This window comes from Girardinichthys multiradiatus, chromosome 23 (assembly GCF_021462225.1).
Source record: "Girardinichthys multiradiatus isolate DD_20200921_A chromosome 23, DD_fGirMul_XY1, whole genome shotgun sequence".
NCBI classification, from domain to species: Eukaryota; Metazoa; Chordata; class Actinopteri; order Cyprinodontiformes; family Goodeidae; genus Girardinichthys; species Girardinichthys multiradiatus.
Genome location: NC_061815.1, coordinates 45,749,309 through 45,769,479, shown reverse-complemented (window position 1 = coordinate 45,769,479; position 20,171 = coordinate 45,749,309). Strand labels below are relative to the sequence as shown.

General features: G+C 39.5%; 2 protein-coding genes across 5 annotated transcripts in view; one reads left to right on the top strand and one right to left on the bottom strand.

Annotated features, from left to right (window-relative positions):
- The window catches only part of phox2bb (paired like homeobox 2Bb), a 62,377-nt gene extending 54,292 nt beyond the window's left edge, over positions 1–8,085 (top strand). Inside the window, exons 3-5 of one of the 2 annotated variants that reach the window (XM_047353075.1) lie at positions 3,827–4,104; positions 4,749–4,936; positions 5,214–8,085. In XM_047353075.1, coding sequence (XP_047209031.1) covers positions 3,864–4,104; positions 4,749–4,936; positions 5,214–5,642 — 858 coding nt within the window. In that variant the 5' untranslated portion in view covers positions 3,827–3,863 and the 3' untranslated portion in view covers positions 5,643–8,085. Of the gene's footprint in view, positions 1–3,468; positions 4,105–4,748; positions 4,937–5,213 lie in introns of those variants that run through there. The other variant, XM_047353076.1, reaches the window with a different exon arrangement.
- Positions 8,086–10,639: 2,554 nt separating this feature from the next.
- Positions 10,640–20,171, bottom strand: part of LOC124860098 (LIM and calponin homology domains-containing protein 1-like) — a 111,140-nt gene continuing 101,608 nt past the window's right edge. For 2 of the 3 annotated variants that reach the window (XM_047353072.1, XM_047353074.1), the window contains 8 exons: positions 18,820–18,912; positions 18,470–18,634; positions 15,877–15,971; positions 15,201–15,350; positions 14,633–14,728; positions 14,048–14,156; positions 11,291–11,393; positions 10,640–10,936 (listed from right to left, as the gene is read on the bottom strand). In XM_047353072.1, coding sequence (XP_047209028.1) covers positions 10,911–10,936; positions 11,291–11,393; positions 14,048–14,156; positions 14,633–14,728; positions 15,201–15,350; positions 15,877–15,971; positions 18,470–18,634; positions 18,820–18,912 — 837 coding nt within the window. In that variant the 3' untranslated portion in view covers positions 10,640–10,910. The remainder of the gene's footprint in view (positions 10,937–11,290; positions 11,394–14,047; positions 14,157–14,632; positions 14,729–15,200; positions 15,351–15,876; positions 15,972–18,469; positions 18,635–18,819; positions 18,913–20,171) is intronic. The other variant, XM_047353073.1, reaches the window with a different exon arrangement.

The window sequence follows — 20,171 nt, the reverse complement described above, 5'->3', positions numbered from 1 at the left end:
ATAAATGGAGATCCAAAATGACCAAAACTGAAGTTTTTGATCCATCACAGTTGAGACATACAGTATGTTATTTGTATGGCAATTAAGGTTCCTAAAGGTAAAACTGAGTTTAAATCACAAATCTAAATGTAGAACAATGATGGACAAAAAAAAAAGTTTATTTGGAGAACAGGTCAGTGTCATCTCTTTGACACAACCACCATAACAATTTACTCCAGTATTTATGAGCAACAGTTAAAATGGGTAGAAATACACACCAGATCTGACTGAGGCGAAAAACGCAGAGTATAACCCTCACTTCCTTTGTGCTGCACATTTTCTTTTCTCCTATGTAGAAACTGGTGGAGGACACCAGTTCCTAATTTAATTTGTCTCTTCTTCCAGATGTCACTTTCCATCTGTGCGTTTGGAAACGCGATGCGCTTTTTACGGACCAGCCTGGAACGCGGTAGAGGTTCTTCCACTCTGAAAACGCGTTAAGTTACAAAAATTTAATCAAATAAAATATAAAACTCCGCTGAAAGAATGGTCTAACTTTTACGGATGGAATGTATTCAAATGTAATAATCCGTGAGGATTTTATAGCACCCTTCCAAGAGGTTCATCTCATATTTTCCTTTTAAACTGGATATTTTTCTGTTCCCTCGAATTGAGACATCAGACTAAATCGCCATGAGAGCATCCCCAAAATGAATTTTTTATTTGCCCCAGAGCCCCTCCCCTGCAACACGCGGCCTTATTAATAACTGCTTTGATAAGCCAAACATTTCCTCGGGCGAAGGAGTGAGACATTGAAGGTGAAATGTGACAGCAGGACCCTCCCATCTCTCTCCCTCTCTTTATCCTCTTCTATTCCTTTGCCTTTTCGGGGGAGTGGATCCATCCAATCCATCCGCAGACAATGGCATTTTGTTCCTCTTTTTGTTCCTCCTGTCGACCCGCATTCCTATATTGCCGAGCAACGATAGTGGGCACTAAATGGAGAGGAGTTCCTCCAGCATCCAGGCTATTGTTTGGCACTTGCCAAAGGAACTTGGGGTCTTGCACAGATCGCATTTTCTTGATTTATTTAAGTAAAGCTATATAGATAAGTCAGATAATTACGATTTAATTACCATTTTTATTTGATTTTATGGGCTGTTATGTTACTGTAAATCACTACAAGCAACGTTCCAACCAACATCATTCACGCCAAACGCGCATCTGGAAACAAACAGCACATTGCATTTTCCAAAAGGGCTTAAAATCATGAAGAAAAACTGCAGCGTGTGAAATTTCGAATTTATCATCTCGACATCAGGCAGTCTGTTGCCTTTCGTCTGACCAGAACCAGCTGATAGAATTAAAATATGTTGAAACTATAAAAGGAGGGGCGTTTCAATAGCTGGTGGACACTGGTGGAGGGGACCAGGCTATAGAACACAGGAATAAAGAGCGGCCTCAGTGAAAGAAACCGATGGCTAAAAGCTATAATTGTATTTGCCTCGGCGAAATATCAGAAAAGACTCCTCGTTTCTTTGAGCGTTATTAGATTAATGCGCAGAGATGGCTACTTTTCTCGCTGCCAGACGCGTGGAGGGAGGACGGTGAACCATTTGGCTCTTTGGTTTCAATAATCAAATTAACCATTTGGTACAACTTTTGGGTCCCAGCTCGTGTGCAGATGGAATAAAGGAGATAAAAAAGAAATCATTTACATAATAGGGACGGAGTTGTGTCAGTTAAGAATAAAAAAAGAGACAGAAACACACTGCAAGGCGTCGGCAGTTGGATAAACAAATAATTGATGGGATATTCACGTATTATACGAACAAGAAAAGTGTTTATATGAAACCATGACAGATCTAATTATATTCTAATAAAAGGTTAACATTCTAGAAAACTACTTCTAAAATTTGTGATGCATTTGTCATTTTTAGAAGTTTGAAAGTAGATTTTAATCACTGACTCGTTAAAATTAGAATTTTACCTGCAAACGTTAAACCTTTTAAATAGCAGCACCACGTATATATTTTTTATATTTCTTTAGGTGATAAAACAGAAGATCAATACTGTGATAAACTCGGATAAAAATAAAATCTGAGGCGCTTCAGAAAGAAAAATAATCTATAATAATCCTGTAAAACTGAACAAGCTGTGAGACAAACGCGTTTAATATCCACTGTCCAAACTGACACCAAACCCACCTGCTGCAAAATACATGCTGTCAGTCCCCGTTGGATTATTATAACAATATTACAGTGTTATTCCAATCACCTCGCATGACCAGATGAACGCGTTCAGGCACCAAATTATCATTAGCTAAATTAGATTGGTGCACCATATTTTTGCGCCTTTTTGTGCGCCAATAATTTTGAGTAAGAACACGGAGCCTCGACAAGAAAGACTTGAACTCGATCCAGTGAACAAAACATAGGAGGGAAGGAAGAAGAAACTCAGCCAGTGTGTAAGCGCCATTCAGAACGGTTCACCTTATTACACAAACCGAATTAACCACTCAGCCAATATTGGGAGCCTGAGAAGTCCGATGACTGCCGCGCCAGTTCGTTACTTTCATTACAAAGATGTTATTCGCCAAATAAACGGAATAATGAAAGTAATAAAGAGAATTATAAAGTCATTTGAATCATAAAAAACACGCCCGGATCTTTCGCACGATTTGATGCTGCAGCAAACTTGGCAAATAAGGAGGCCGACGTTGGCAAAAACTGTACGTCATTAAACAGAACGTGGAAAGGTGTTTATTTTTCAGGATTTTATTTATTTAATGAACTTTTCCTGATTCAACGATGAAGAACCAGCGAATTTAACGCGATTTAAACGGGTTAAAATTGGTTGTAATTATTATTTTTTATTTTACATTTCATAAAAAATGAAATGTTTATTTGAAGCTTGTGACTGGATACGAGTCATTTAATTGCCACGGTCAGATTCTATTAAGCAGAACAAGATAGAAAAGCCAGTATGGAAAAATTTCACATGACTGCGTATCTGCTTGTTACAGGCTCGTCTTTTGCGCAAAGATTGCATTATTATCAAGTGCACTTGAAACGAATCCTTGTGCGTAAAAATAGGTGATCTTACTGGATAAAAATTGACATGTTTTACCGCTTCAGTGCAGAAGACCAGAGGCAGAAACAGCAAAAAAAAATGTCGGAGCATACGAACAGAAAGAAGAGGCAGAGTGGGAATACTCTGTGAAATCCTGCCCAAGGTATACGGTCGCTTAAAAGGCTTAAAAGCTTGGAGAAAATTGGATCAGGGAGAATCGTCACCCAACTTTCATTATTTCCAAGTGGTGTGATTGAATTAAAGGGCAAGATGTTGGTTGGAGAGGAGTGGGGTGTATGGGCGGAGGGGGTGCGCGGCGGTGGTGGTGGAGGGCTGCGTAATGGCGTGGTATTAAATTCTAATTAGAGATGCAGGGGATCAATGATAGGGAGGTTGGACAGCCCGGGCCCCCAGTGCCAGCCCAATAGACTGATGAGTTATTGTCATGTAAAAAAGCGCTAGCAATAAGACCAAACGCTTTGCTATTGTCCAAGCGGAAAGAGCCAAGTTTATTATGAGGACTATATGCTCTAGAGACCTCGGGCTAGGCGGCTCTTAGGGGGCTTTTCATAAAACAGGGCTAGGTTCCTATAAAGGAGGCCAGTTTTGGAGCAGGCGCTGAGCAGTGAACATCTACTCACCGTCCAGCTTTCTTCCAAGCAGTCCAAACCAAACAGGTCATCAAACTCAGACCGCGTCTACTAATTTTGATTTTTTTTTATTTGTTTTTTATTTCAGACCCATTTTTGGGGCTTTCTGTTTGACTTTTTTTCAGGAAGGTGCAGCTTTCAATCTCAACCGAGCCTTCTCAAATGTATAAAATGGAGTATTCTTACCTAAATTCCTCTGCCTACGAGTCATGTATGGCCGGGATGGACACGTCGAGCTTGGCATCGGCCTACGCGGACTTCAGTTCGTGCAGTCAGACCAGTGGCTTTCAGTACAATCCCATCAGGACCACTTTCGGGGCCACCTCCGGCTGTCCTTCCCTAACGCCGGGGTCCTGCAGTCTGGGGACCCTGCGGGACCACCAGAGCAGCCCGTACGCCGCAGGTAAGCAGCAGCGAGCTCGGCAGCTTCAACCCGGTGTATTATAGGACGCCTTGATTGCATTTGAAAATGGAAATGTGTTTAGTATTTACCAAACGAAATTTGCTTACACAAATGAAAGAATTTATCACGTTAGAAGCGATTGCAGGCAAGAGGTAATTCGGTTATGGGGTTATACTATCCCAGTCACACCCAAAACCGCCAACAGAATTATCTTAAGCTGCCAAAATGATAGGCATAATTTATTTACTTTGCGATGAGACATAAAGCTTCGAAAATAATTAGATAACCAAAGACTAAAGCTCATTATTGACACCAAATTGGAGTTACAGTAGCAACAAGCGGGGCGGACGGCAACATTATGACAAGTTTTCAAACATGAGCCTCAGTCTGAGGAGCAACAATTAATTTTACAATTAACCGCTTCACAGGTCAGCAGTGTTATCAATTCTGATCTAATTCAAAGGTAATCAAATGCACGATTTAACTGGAAGCTCCAACTCAGCGTGCGTAACTGGATTTTACACAAAATAACCAAATTTCAATTTACTCCCATTTAACAGCATCACACTTAAACACACTCACATTCCCTTTTTACTGAGCGGATAAAACACGTCTAACCTTGACAATTCCTTTTTGATTCACAGTTCCCTACAAACTCTTCACCGATCATGGTGGGCTGAACGAAAAGAGGAAACAGAGGCGCATTCGGACTACGTTCACCAGCGCACAGCTGAAGGAGCTGGAACGGGTTTTTGCAGAGACGCACTACCCGGACATCTATACCAGAGAGGAGCTGGCACTCAAGATCGATCTGACTGAAGCCAGAGTGCAGGTACAAAACAAGCCCGCTGCTCAACAGGCGCCCACCGCTGGCGGCTGCCTTTACGCACGATTACGCGCCACTGAATTTGGAATAAAATTAAGATTCGTCTAATCATGCTTTTTAATTAAATGATTGTATGGAAGGTTTGCTGCTGCAACATTACCTAACCAAATTTTTCGTATTGCTTTCATTACAATTATTTATATAATAAACATAAATGTAATATTTTAGCTGTTGTATCCGTGGTGCAAAGTTTGCGCTTACATCTTTTTGAAAATTTTTGCAGGTCTGGTTCCAAAACCGTCGCGCCAAATTTCGTAAGCAGGAGCGCGCAGCCGCTGCGGCAGCTGCGGCTGCCAAGTCCAGTTCCGGGAAGAAGTCCGACTCCAGAGACGAAGACAGTAAAGACACCAAAACTACCGACCCGGACAGCACGGGAGGACCGGGGCCGAACCCGGTTCCCACTTCCAACTGCGGCGGACCGAGCCCCACCGCAGGCCAGGTCAACACGACCGGGAACGGACAAGTGGACCAAGTGAAGACCTCGGTGTCCACCGGCATGGGAGTGACGGCACCGAGCCAAGGCTGGGCCACCGCACCCGGGACCATCACATCCATCCCGGACTCGTTGGGCGGGCCTTTCGCTAGCGTACTGTCGTCTTTGCAAAGACAGAACGGAGCTAAAGCGACACTAGTAAAGACCAGCATGTTCTAATGAAGCTTAGAAAGCCCGAGCAGAGATCTCTGGAGACTGAAAAGCAATCGCCCAACACAGACTGGAGGACAATAAAAAGCAGTTAGAAAAACAGATGAATACGGTTCTTTTATTTTTTACCTTGCGCTCAACAGTTTTCCTGTAAAATATTCATCTTAACAAGTCACACTTTCACATAAAACATGAATTGAAACTGAAGCGAGTTGGGTGAAACGTCACCACCTACACACAGTCACGAAACTAATTACCTTTAAAAAAGCTGCAAAAGAGGCAATTTTCTCTTACTTAAACCATAGAAAGGCATCATACCTCACTTTAATTTAGCTTTAGAAAAAAATGGTGGAGCATATGACTTGTTCAGATGTCTATTTTTTACCTCATTATGAGACAAGACGAAGGTTGGCGCACTGGAAACGTACATCAGTGAGCAAAGGAGCCTCGTTCAGAGTCAGAGTTCAACAGCTGCTTTTGTTGGGTACACAGGCGCCTGATATCCATGACTGAGGACGCTCTGACACAACCATCCACCGACGCGCTTTTTTGTTCCCTCTATACACAACCTGCAGTGTGAAAACTGCGGCTATTTGTTTCTTAGGGCTGCAGAGAGTTTAGTTTCTTTAAATTGTCGCTATAAACACACTTATTTCCTCGATATTAAAAAAAGGCACAAATTACTGCAATGTTCACCTCAGACAGGAAATCTGTATGTTTTGTGTGTCTTTCTACGGCAGTGTTTTTGTGGCTCAAATTGTATAGTGTTAATACGTATTCTTGTCTTATAGTTAAATCATAGGCCATATCCCCTCGTAGATCGACCATACCAGTCTTTTGATGTTTCACTAAAAGTCCCTCGGAATAATTTATTTTGGGTATTAAAGGGGGGGAATGGATGCAGACATTGTATTTATTTCTATATAATTGGCATGTTGTCTTTTTGTCTGGGTTTAAAATAATTTCTCTCCCATTTTGTGAGCATTATGTAACATGTTTTTGTCCAGGATCTGAAAGTTATTTATATGTAGGTAATGAATGCTTATATTTAAGAAGGAAATATTTCTACATGTGCACATAGTTTTCAAGGTGTACCATTGAAATGATTGTTGATGATAAAAAAAATAATAGTCCAACCTTGCTTTTGTCATTTTTTAAAGACTTTCACGAAGCAATCATTACAGACTTCATGTCTATTGTACATAAATTAGGCCTACATGAAAATGTCCTCCTGCTGGTTTAAAAAAAGGCCGATAATTTCAGCACCAAGGGCAGCTCCGGTTAGGTTTATAATTCATTCAGATCCTAGAGGTTTCTTTCTTTAAAGACAACAAAACAAACACACCCCTCCCCCAAAAAACAAACCAAACAAAATAACAAAAAACATGGTTTTCATTCTGCAAAACCTTTTAGCGATTTTGTTTTACCAGCTTTGATGTTTTTACACATCAAATAATTGATCAGTTAACATTGAATTTAAAAATAAAGCTTTTTAGATGAGGAGTACATAGTTATCAATAAGCAAACAACAACAAATAACAATCGGCGCAATGACAAACGTATAAATAAATAATTCGCTTTACTCAACAAATTATAAAACATAAAATAACGAAAAACAACGAAGACAACAACAACAAAAAAAAAAAAAACCGAATCCAAAATCCAAAAAGCAAACAGACAAAACAAGAAATAAAATACAGAGACTTATTTAAAAATTCTTACTGGCATCAAATATGATTTTACACATAGTCAAACTGATTATTTCCAGTTACCTTAAGTTAGTTAATAGTTAAACTTATCGTTTACCACATTTCTTTTTAAGAAAGTAAATATTGCGTTAAATAAATCTACCGAAAGCCGTCATTTTTTTCCAGCCAGAATTAGGTCACAGTTTAATCTCACTTCAACAAACAGAATAGAAATTATTTCACCTGTTTGTCTTTGTTGCCTCCGCCTCCAGCCTTAACCACAATTTCTGTGGAACCACTTTGCATTACTGTGATTTAAATGACCCCAAACTGAACTTATGCATTATTGTTCAGATAGGTTTTCTAGCTTTTGCGCTATTTAGTATCACGCAAAAGATGGTAGCGGTATCGACAGTGGTGACGTGGAAACATCTGTTTTTATTAACTGATGCTGCAAGAAGTCTGACTCTAATTTTCCCGCAAATATGAGGTTGACATTGGAAGGATTTATCCATAAATTTCCAAAACCTTCCAAACATATTTCAGTCATTTGTTTGGCAAAAAGAAGGAAAGAAATACCTTTTGATTTATAATATTTATTTATAAACATACAGTAATGCGATAATAAATGCCATTGCATTTAAACATTAAATGAAACTATATTCCGAATAGTGTTCAAGGTGAATATTATACAATAAATACAGTACAGATGCAAAAAGGTTTCCATTCCCCTACTGTCCTGTTAAAAGCCTCAGGGAGAGGAGCTTGGACTCGGAGGTTCCTGCTAAAAAAGACTCGTCTCTGATTAACTCATTAGCTAAATGATGATTGAAAAATAAAAATACAACAGTTGGAAAATAATCTTAAAAATAATGCAGATCAGAGAAAGTGAGAGTTGACCCCGGAGGTGAAGCCTGTTCAGCACAAGGAATTTTAGTCTGCTTTGCTTTCATACAGCAAATCATTTGGTTTTATGCTTAAACATGCATTTATTTCAATACACCCACAACACATAATGAAGCTCTTAGCAAGAGTCTTAAATCTGCAGCTGGCAGGACAGATCTTTAGTTTTAAACCAACCAAACATTGCACAGGTGCAGCTGCTGCTGGTATGTCTTCATATTACCTCTGCGGATGATGGATGTTTCAGATACTGCAGATGTTTGTGTTTAAACATTTTCAGGTGCATAAATGAACTATAAAGCTGAGAAATGATTATAATAAGCCCAATTGTAACACATTCAATATCACAGACATTGAAAATAAAACCTATTTTTGCCCCGCAGTGCAGAGTACACAGTTGTGTAAAAAAATTTTTTCTTTTATAATTCATTATTACAGATCATAGGGCAATCAAAGGGAGATGATGAAACTGAGGGTGTTTGTATGGAAATAAACAGCAGTGATTAGGAGAATGATGGAGGGATGTAGTTTGTACTTTCTGCACTTTCCCAATTTAAATTTGACCAAATCACTCTTTGAAAAATGAAAATAGGTTAGAAATAAGACACCACACATCTGCTGCATTGTTTCCTGCATCATTTCTCTGTCCTAAGGCACATTAAAGTGTTGGATATGCAACCAGACAGACTGGGTAGGGAACAATCTGCTGCAACCAAGCAGCTCAAAAACAGTTCACAACTTGCATTATTGCCTTTAAATTGAGCCCAAATCTGTTCTGTATCTTTATATTACAACCCAATCTTATTCTGTACAGAAAACAAAAAATTGTATGAGGATCAAAAAATATATTTTTGTATATTTTATTTTTTTTCGAAAAAGGTGTAGTCTGAGCTTGATCGTACTTTTCCAATTTAGCATTGTTATTTAATTTGTTAAGGAGCACAATAGTGCATATTTTTTCAGATCCCTTCTGTTCAAGACCTTCAAAAAATTCTGAATAAGCTACCTGACCTCATTTCCTACCCTGTTATTTGGATTTTTATCCACCAGAAAAAAATCAACATCAATCTTTCATCCCACTTCATCCCTTTGTGTGGAATTAAAAGTTAAATCTGTCAGTGGTTTCAATGAGTTTTCCTTTCAACACGGCTGCTAACTCAGAACAAACTCGCTGCTTGATGAAGTGTGTTTTATGTATGGACGAGGACCAATTAAATTCAGACTTCACTCACGTAGCAGATGATGTGAACACAGAGAATATACAGAGGTTGGACAATGAAACTGAAATACCTGTCATTTTAGTGTGGGAGGTTTCATGGCTAAATTATACCAGCCTGGTAGCCAGTCTTCATTGATTGCACATTGCACCAGTAAGAGCAGAGTGTGAAGGTTCAATTAGCAGGGTAAGAGCACAGTTTTGCTCAAAATATTGAAATGCACACAACATTATGGGTGACATACCAGAGTTCAAAAAAGGACAAATTGTTGGTGCACGTCTTGCTGGCGCATCTGTGACCAAGACAGCAAGTCTTTGTGATGTTTCAAGAGCCACGGTATCCAGGGTAATGTCAGCATACCACCAAGAAGGACGAACCACATCCAACAGGATTAACTGCAGACGCAAGAGGAAGCTGTCTGAAAGGGATGTTCGGGTGCTAACCCGGATTGTATCCAAAAAACATAAAATCATGGCAGAATTAAATGTGCATCTCAACTCTCCTGTTTCCACCAGAACTGTCCATCAGGAGCTCCACAGGGTCAATATACACGGCCGAGCTGCTATAGCCAAACCTTTGGTCACTCATGCCAATGCCAAACGTCGGTTTCAATGGTGCAAGGAGCGCAAATCTTGGGCTGTGGACAATGTGAAACATGTATTGTTCTCTGATGAGTCCACCTTTACTGTTTTCCCCACATCCGGGAGAGTTACGGTGTGGAGAAGCCCCAAAGAAGCGTACCACCCAGACTGTTGCATGCCCAGAGTGAAGCATGGGGGTGGATCAGTGATGGTTTGGGCTGCCATATCATGGCATTCCCTTGGCCCAATACTTGTGCTAGATGGGTGCGTCACTGCCAAGGACTACCGAACCATTCTTGAGCACCATGTGCATCCAATGGTTCAAACATTGTATCCTGAAGACGGTGCCGTGTATCAGGATGACAATGCACCAATACACACAGCAAGACTGGTGAAAGATTGGTTCGATGAACATGAAAGTGAAGTTGAACATCTCCCATGGCCTGCACAGTCACCAGATCTAAATATTATTGAGCCACTTTGGGGTGTTTTGGAGGAGCGAGTCAGGAAACGTTTTCCTCCACCAGTATCACGTAGTGACCTGGCCACTATCCTGCAAGAAGAATGGCTTAAAATCCCTCTGACCACTGTGCAGGACTTATATATGTCATTCCCAAGACGAATTGATGCTGTATTGGCCGCAAAAGGAGGCCCTACACCATACTAATAAATTATTGTGGTCTAAAACCAGGTGTTTCAGTTTCATTGTCCAACCCTTTATGTTTTTGTTTTAAAAATCTAACAGTCCACATGTTCCTTTTTAGCCCAAATGATGAATCTCCATTGGTCACAGAGCTGCAGAGGAGGTTTACATCCCAACAGGCTGCGGAGGACGTGATTGGTGGATAATCAGGTTAAAACGTGAACCTTGTGCTTTTCACTTGCGCGTCACAATGTGGTCGGCTGTCCGGCCGCTTGAGAGAAAAGACAAAAAGAAAAGAAAGCCAACAAACTTAACGAGCAAAAGTTTTTAGAAAAGGAATAAAAATTCAAGTCTTCTAACAAAAGGTTTTGAAGTGATTTTTTTGTCTCCTTTCAGACTTCCTTCTGATGCTTCAATGGGTCTGACTTGTGTTTATTAAAGGTATACTGAGCAGACGTTTAATAAAACACTTGTGTCTCACTAGGCTCACAATGTATCCACTTTATTTGCATGAGGTTATGGATGGATAATTGGTACAGAAACTGCAGATTTAATAGTAAGCATAAAAACTATGGATGGGATTAGATGGGAGAGAGAACGTTTGGTAACTATAAGGGAAACTTACAGCGAGAACGGATGTAGCATTGGTTGCAGTTAAGGAGGCCATTTCTGATCCGGACGTCGGTCCCCGTGGTTGTGTCGCCCAACTGTCCTTTACACACCCCACACTAACAAAGAGACAGGTGAGGAGAAGACAGCAAATATATTTTAACCATTTATTAATACCTTAAGCTCCAAAATTAGACTCAGTGTTTAAGTCAATCAGCCATCGATGCTCCTCAGCTGAACCAGAGATGTTTTAAGAAGAGACTCCCTCTCCATCATAGTTCTTGCTGTATGTTTAGGCTCTTTATCCTGCTGGAAGGTGAATCTCTGCCCCAGTCTCAAGTCGTTTGCAGCCTCTGACAGGTTTTCTTAAACAATGTCTTTACAGTTGAACCCAGATGTTTACATACATTGTATAAAAAGACACAGAAGCAATTTTGACTAAACCTCTCCTGTTTTAGGTAAGTTAGGATTTCCTAATTTGCTCCTACACTACATTGCTAAAAGTATTTTGTCTGTCTACTTTTACATGTACATGAACTTTGATGACATCCTATCCTTAATCTATCAGGTCCAATGTGTTGATAGACTCACAGTTGCCAGGAATAGCAACTTTAACTATTCTGTAAACATCTTCAACAAGGTTTAGGAGTGTGTTTATAGTTAGATGACAAAAGTAGAATTGCAGCCTCTGTTATAATTCATCCCAAACATATTCAAGAAGGTTGAGGTCAGAACTCTGAGCAGGCCAGTCAAGTTTCTCCACACCTTCAAGCACAGAAGTGATTAAAACATCAGAATTCATTAGTGTATTTCTAAATGATAGCATATTGAGACATATGTTTTTACATACTTTTCCATTGCTTTATTTAAAGTCAGGGGTTTGCATACATTACTATGCCTTTAAAAAACTGTATGCCTCTGATAGGGTAATTCAAAACATTTGGACACCTAGGCATGTCTTTTTTTCTTTCTCTCCTTTTTTCTTTCTTTTTGGATGTATTTTAAAACAACATGTGAAACTAAAATTATAAAGTGTTTGGCCATCATGACCATTGTTCCATTGGGAGGAAAAAGAGGGAAGCTTGCAAGCCTGAAAAGATCAGCCCACATTTGATGAACAAGGGTGGCAGCATCATGCTCTGTGAGTGCATTGCTGCAGAAGGGATTGGTTCACTTCACAGAATAGCTGGCATAATGAGGAAGAAACCTCATGAGGAAATATTAAAGCAACCTCCCAAGAAATCAGCCAGGAAGGTAAAGCTTATGGACGAATGGGTCTTCCAGATGGACAATGACTCTAATCATACATCTAAATTAGCTACAAAATGGCTTTAGGACAACATAATCTATGTTTTGGAGTGGCCATCACAAAGCCCTGACCTCAGAACCATAGACAATTTGTGGGCAGAGCTGAAAACATTTGTGTCAGCAAGGTGGACTACAAACTGGACTCAGTTACAACAGTTGTGCTAGGAGGAATGGACCCTAATTCCAGCAAACTATTGTGAGAAGCTTGTGGAAAGAACTAAAAAGCATTTGACCCATGCCAGTTTAAAGTGCTATTCTACTAAATCCTACTGATTCTGACTGATTCTGGGATTTAGCAAATAAAAATAACTTAATCACAACTGACCTAACAGGAAAGATTTAGTCTTGCACCTTTTCATACAGTATATGTAAATATTCATTTCAGCATTAGCTTTATCCACCTGTGCAGTGTTAGTTTTCTGTCACATATACTTTGCAGTTCAATCATGGTCTCATCTGACCAGAGTATTTTCTTCATGCTTACTGTCTCCCCTACTTTACTTACGAGAAACCGAATATGGGACTTCTTATAGCTTCCATTCAAAAACGAATCCATAAAGGTCAGATTTGTGGAGTGCATGACTAATAGCTGTTCTGTCAACAGACTTTCCCACCTGAGCTGTGGATCTCTACAGCCCCTCCAGAGCTACCATGGGCTTCTTGGCTGCTTTTCTCTCCATGCGTCATTTTTGGTGCTCAACGTCTAGGTGAACAACTATGCAGTTTTTTCAGTTGTGCCACCCCTTTTTATACGATGGACTGAACAGCACTCTGTGAGACGTTCAGAGCTTTCCTATAACCTAAACCTGACTTAAACTTCTCACTGACCTGTCTGCCATGTTCCTTAATCTTCATGATGCTGTTTATTCACAAATGTTCTCTAGCAAAACTCTGAGTCCTTCAAAGAACAGCTGCATTTCTACTGAGATTAAATTTCATCCATCCATCCATTTTCTATAAAGGGCCGCGGGGGAGCTGGTGCCTATTGCCAGCTCTACGGGCGAGAGGCGGGGTACACCCTGGACAGGTTGCCAGTAGATTAAATTTCAGATAGATTAAATCTGTTTACTTCCTAAGCAACTTCTGAAACTAATAGTTGCACTTAATTTAATTTAGGGGTATCACCATAAAGGGAGCTAATTGCAAGCGCATGCCACTCTATTAGAAATTTATGTTATTTATTTGTAAACATGTATTTCACTTCAAAATTTATGCACAGCTTTGTGCTGGTCTGTCTCATAAAACCCCAATAAAATACACCAAAGTTTGAGGTTGTAATGTGAAAAGGTTCAAAGCATCTGAAAACGTTTGTGTAAGGCACCGTGTAGAAACTGGATCTATATCATCTTCTTTTACACTACAGTTCATTTAACACTCATGCTTCTGCTGGTAGAAAACAGAGATTTGAATCTATAAGAGAAAGAACCTGAACCTTGAGAGGATAAACCGTGTCTTGTGCACCGACCTTGAAGCAGTGGATGTGGAAATAGAGGCTCAGAGTCTCTATGATCATGGCTGCTCCCTTTCCCAGTGGCTGACCACAGTTGGAGCATAGCTTCTTCCCACTGACAGACCTAATGAGGCAGGAGAGACACAGTTATGATTTTCTTCCAACCATGGACAAGAGGCTGTGTATTTGCTCTACGCATTGCCAAAATTATTTTCATGTGATTAAATCACCGCCATTTTGTTGTGCATTTTTCTTGTCTTGGGATTTTAATGACACCTTGTCAAAGCTGAGAGTCCTGAAAATTAAATTAATCTAAAAGCTAGTCTGCTGTGAGTCTGTCCCTAATAAACTATCACTGTATATCACAAACCTATTGCATCGAATAAAAAAATAAACCTAAGCCTGTGCTTCTCCTCCACTCCGCTTATTCTTTCTATTCAAAATTCCAGGCAGGTTACAGCTTTGCTGCTGCAGTGCTATATGTTATGAGATGGGTGGAGAAAAATAAAGGTGGGGGTGGGGAGCAAAGCAGAAAATGACAATGCAGAAATGAACTGCAACCTTCCATCTCCTCTTTGTGGGCTCTTTGTGCTGCAGTACCTGTTGGGCGGTGGGGGTAAAGTGTCTGGTGCTGATGGACATGCTGCAGGGGGCTTTGATGAGCTGCGTCCTACATTATTATCAGTGGGGCCGCACCTGGAAATGGAAAGCAACATGCAACATGATGATGGCTCCCAGATACAGCAACATGATTGGATGGCACAGACAGACGATGAACTAATTCAAACCACAGACACAAAGAACAGCTTTGGCAGATTTAACTTTGCTTTTTCATTTGATATAACATTTTTATATGTTTTTATAAAACACGACTTGATTAAAAATGTTTCCAAAACACTTTCATGATATGAAATTAGCTTTAATGGTGTGACGGAGATACAATAAAAAATACAGGCAACAGATGCCATCTGCTGGTCATATCTGGTTATAACAGTAACTTTGATTTAGTTCTTATTCTGCTAATTTGAAAGAGACATTTTAAAACACAAAGGAGACATTTACTTAAATGAAAACAATGTTTATAGAAATAATGAGATGAGTGATTAATAAAACTGCATCAAACAAACACAATAATAGAACTTTGAAGCTTTCACAACCATTCACACACCTTCGTTCTCCTGCAGGCCGGCTGGCTCTGGTGCTGTCGGTAGTGGGTTCTGGTTGCTTCTTGTCTGGAGTTGAACATTTGGCCAAAGTAGGAGGAAGCTTTTGGCTGTGACCAAGTAGCTCTCCCTGACTGCTGTTCTGGCTCAACATGCTGACGACGGAAGAAAGAAAAACACACTAACTTTTGTTTGATTTGATGAGCCTTATGTCCGGTTATGTTAAGCCTGGCCCCAAATAATGTCACAATCTGGAATTTAGGAAACAAATACAACTAGAGTGTACCTAATGGGTCCTAATATCTAAGAGAAAGTCAGAAAAGAAATCTTGAAAGATTTCGACTAGAAATAATTAAAAAATGTTTTGAATACAAGGAAATTTCAGATCAGAACTCATAAACCTTCTTGTTTGTACAAGTAAAAGCTTTTCCACATAAATAATTCCAAGGAGAACGTACTACTTAGAAACAGATGGATAGTCTTAAGAACCCATCATTGAAGTAAATGAATAAAAAACTGACATCAAAAGCCACTTGGTTGTAAGTCAATTAGAGCAAACTATTTGAGCTACATAATAAAATCATTATGATAAGACAGTCATCAGAGTTACACTGTAAGCTTCTTGTCATCCACAAATAGCAAAACTACTAAATTTCCTTCTTTGAGGCACTGTTCACCAACCTTCTGCCAGTTTTCATGCTGTCGTCAGCAGTGCTGATGTCACTGGTTCTGTCATTTTCTTTCCTTTTCCACTCGGAGGTCTCAGGGCTTCCTCTCTGTATAATGAAACAGTCCATAATTAGCTGATACAAATCCTCACAACAGTTTATTACTTAATATTTCCTTCACTAAACTAACAAGAACAGTTTTAGTAGCCCTACAGTAAAAGCTGTACATGTTCTGTATTAGCTCTGGTCCTTTTAGTAACATACGAAGTATCTACAGCATTATTTAAATTTTTAATCACAGACCAAAGAAGTGCAGAATTGTAAACTGGAAGGAAAATGATACTTGGTTTTCTAATCTCTACAGTGTATCATGCATTTTTTATTCAGTCTTCTGAGTAAATACCTTGTAGAACCACATTTTCTTACAATGACAGCTGTAGATATTTTGAGGTATGTCTCTGCCAGCTTTACTTTGAACATTAACTGCATTTAAGTTTGTACTTTGACTAGACTATCCTAACACATGAGCAGACGTTGCCCTAAACCATTTTATTGTAGCTCTAGCTGTAGGTTTAGAGTTGTTGTCCTGCTGGAAGGTGAAAGCCCCAGTCTCAACTCTTTTGCAGCCTGGTTTTCCAACAGATTTTCTTCAAGGATTCTTCAGTATTTAGTTCCTTTAATCTTCCCACCAGCTCTGACCAGCCTTCCTCTACCTGCTGAAGAAAAGCACTCCCACAGCACAAAGCTGTCACCACCATGTTTTGCTGTGCGGATGTTGTGTTCAGGGTTATGTGCAGTGTTGTGCAAGAGACAGGGTTTTCCATGTACGGCCAAAAAGTTTCATTCTGGACTCATCTAACAAGAGCATCTTTTTCAACATGTTTGCTGTATCCCCTAATTTGCTTTTGGCAAACTGGAATTGGGACTTCTTATTGCTGTCATTCACTGACAACTTTCTTCCTGCAACTAACACTTGTCCAGTCAACAGATTTCCCCACCTGAGTTCTAAATCTCTGTACTTCCTCCAAAGTTACTATTGGTTTGCTGGCTGCTTCTCTGTCAATGCTCTCGTTGCCTACTTTGTATGCTACAGTTTTTAGATTTTTCTTTGTAAAGGATTTTGAAAGCTATTTATCCTTTTCCTGTAATTTTAGAGTTATAGGTAAATTTCCCAAAAATTTTATATAGTTTTGTCACTCATTTCAGAAAGTAAAACTCATATATTATATACAGTCATATTCAATAAATTAGAACTTTTTGAAAAGTTATTTTATTTCTGTAACTCAGTTCACTAAGTGAAACACATTATATAGACTATTTGCACACAGATTGATGTTTTACAGTCTGTATTTCTGTTATGATGATTTTCCACTTACAGCTAATGAAAACAAGACATGTAAAATAATAATATTGCATCAGACCAATTAAAAAAAAAACATTTTTGATGCAAAAATGTGAGCTTAATGAAAAGTATGTTTAATACCTGCTTAAAGGTTGTTAATTTAGAAAGTTACTTTTAATCTGAAAAATCTTGATCTTATTAAATTAATCTATGATTCATTTATAATCTATAATTAATCTCAAAACACCTGCAAAGGTTCCCGGAGCCTCTGAATGATCTCTCAGTCTAGGTCAATAGGCTACACAGTAATGGGGAAGACTGATGACTTACCTGATGTCATGCTGTGTCGCTGACACCCTCCATGAGGAGTGTAAGCCACAAAAAGTCATTGCTAAAGAAGATGGTTGATCACAGAACTGGACTGTTGCTCAGTGGTCCAAAGTCCTTTTTTCAGATTTAAAGTTTTCATATCATTTGGAAATCAAGGTCCCAGAGTCTGAAGGAAGAGTGGAAAAGCACAAAATCCACATTGCTTGAAGTCCAGTAATTCATGAAAGACAAGGCCCAAACCAGTATTGAGTGCCTAGAAATGGACATGCTTTCTCAAGCCTGACAGTTCTGTATAAAATGTCCTTTTTTATTAATCTTATCAATTATTATTGTAATTTTCTGAGGCACATAATTTTAGACTTTCATCATCTGTAAGCCATAATAATCAAAAGGAGAAAAAGAACTAAGAAAAAGAAAGAAAAGGAAGAAGAAATGGCTGAAATATTTTGCTCTATGTGTAATACATTTATTTAATATATGAGTTTTACTTTCTGAAGTGAGTGACAAAAAATATTGAACTTTTTCACAATATTTACAGTTTTTGTACTACTTTGTGTTGGTCTATAAAATAGAATCACAATAAAATACATAAAAATTTATTGTAAAGGAACAACACTGATAATCCATCCATTGTCTAAACCCGCTTCTTCTGTACAGGGTTGCAAGGGAGCTGGTGCCTATCTCCAGTGGTCTACAGGCTAGAGGCAGGGTACACCCTGGACAGGTTGCTAGTCCATCACAGAGACACACAGGACAAACAACCATGCACCCACCCATTCATGCAAAAATTCAAACTCCATATAGAAAGATCCCCTGCCAGAAGACCAACCCAGGACCTTCTTGCTTTAAGGCAACAGTGCTACCAACTGCACCACCCTGCAGCCCAGCAGAACAACACAGATCATCCATAGGACACATTTAATAAGTCACTCACAGACTGCCTCTCCAGTAGCTCTTGTTTGCGTTCCCAATCTGCCAGTGAACGGACAATCGTGTCCTGTGGCTCAGAGGTGGAGGAGAGGCCCCCTCGGCTGGGGGAGGGGAGGGCTGAGGAGTGGGGTGTCAAAGGCATCACAGTTTCTTCCAGGATCCTGCGCTCCTGTTGGGAGGGGAAAAAATCCCAAACTAAACACTGATATAAACAGAGACAATAGTAACATGGTTGATAAATCTAAAATGGCCACATAAACATACAGTTCAGCTGATACTTTAAAGGAGAAGCACTTTTAAAATTTTAAACATCTCCGGTGCAACATGTTCCCTCCAATGTAAACACACACAAACCTCCTCATGATACTTCCTCTCCTCCTCCGCCACCTCCCTCTGTGCTTTCTCCCACTCCGCCCTCAGTTTCTCCTGCTCACGCTGGTACTTTTCCTGTTACCACGGCAACAGACACATGACATACAGCAGAGAGCCTGAGTATAGAGAAAAACTGAACTATCTGCAGGTGGATGTTTGTGCCAAAAAAAACGATGTTAACAGACAGCTGGCACAGCCTTCATTTTTTAAAACGGTTCATTCAGTTTTCTAAATCTGCTGATTTTCTGAGTGAATCATAACCACGAAGTAAACGAAATGCAAACGACTGACAGCACTTTTAGCTTGATACGCAATGCAGTGCTAATGCTTCAGTCAGATATGTGCCCGGTAAAAATGAAAAATCAAAATGGAACAAAAGCACAGCAGAACACTGAAAATACTAAAGCATGCAGAAGCTGGTAAGCATGGAGTTCCTTCACAATTGTTGTTTTATATTTTATATTTATATTTTTTTATATTTATATTTTTACTTTATGACAGCATTGCCAGAAAGCCTTTCATGCAAATTTGTGTAGGAACCCCAGAAGAGTGCAGCAGTTGGAAATTATAGAGTTAAAGAAAATATCAATACTTGTAAAAGAGTAAGACTGGAGCACATTGACAAAACACAGTGAGGAGGGTGGTAAGCACATTGAGATATCAGGTATTCGTCCATTTGAGCACATCTCACAAACAACCATAACGGAGTTTTATCTTTTTTTAGAATGCGGTCAGAAACAGACTTCACTCCTTCAAATGTTTAAATGATGCTCATTGGCTGAGGAGGGAGAGGGTAACCGGGGCAGCAACAACAGCAGCCACATTGGACAAACTCCCTGCCTTTGTGTGTGTGCATGAGATGGAGGTGATGGAAGACGACCAAAGCAGGGGTTCTTCTACTGCGCAAGCTCGCCATCTAGTGGTTGAAGCGAGCAAGGAGGAGTTGAGCTTTGCTTAATATTAACAAATATGCATGGGAAGAAAAAGCAATGAAGTGCAGTTAGTCTTCCTGTAACTGTGTGTATTAGATATATTTTCAGAATATGGCAATAAGTAATCCATCCCAAACAAAAAATTAACATAAACTGAACATCAACACAGCTCTAAATAATAATAATAATAATCACAAATAACTGAACTACATGACATATGATTAGATTTTGTAGGTTTGTCCATACACAACAAGGCAAGTCTGATTAAACTAAATTGGGATATTCACTCTGTTAATCTGGATCCATTAGAGAAGTCTGATTTCAGGTATCTAAATTTAATGAGCATCTAAAGGGAGACCAAATACAAAGTTCTGTTCTGAACAAACCCGGTACACATTTGGA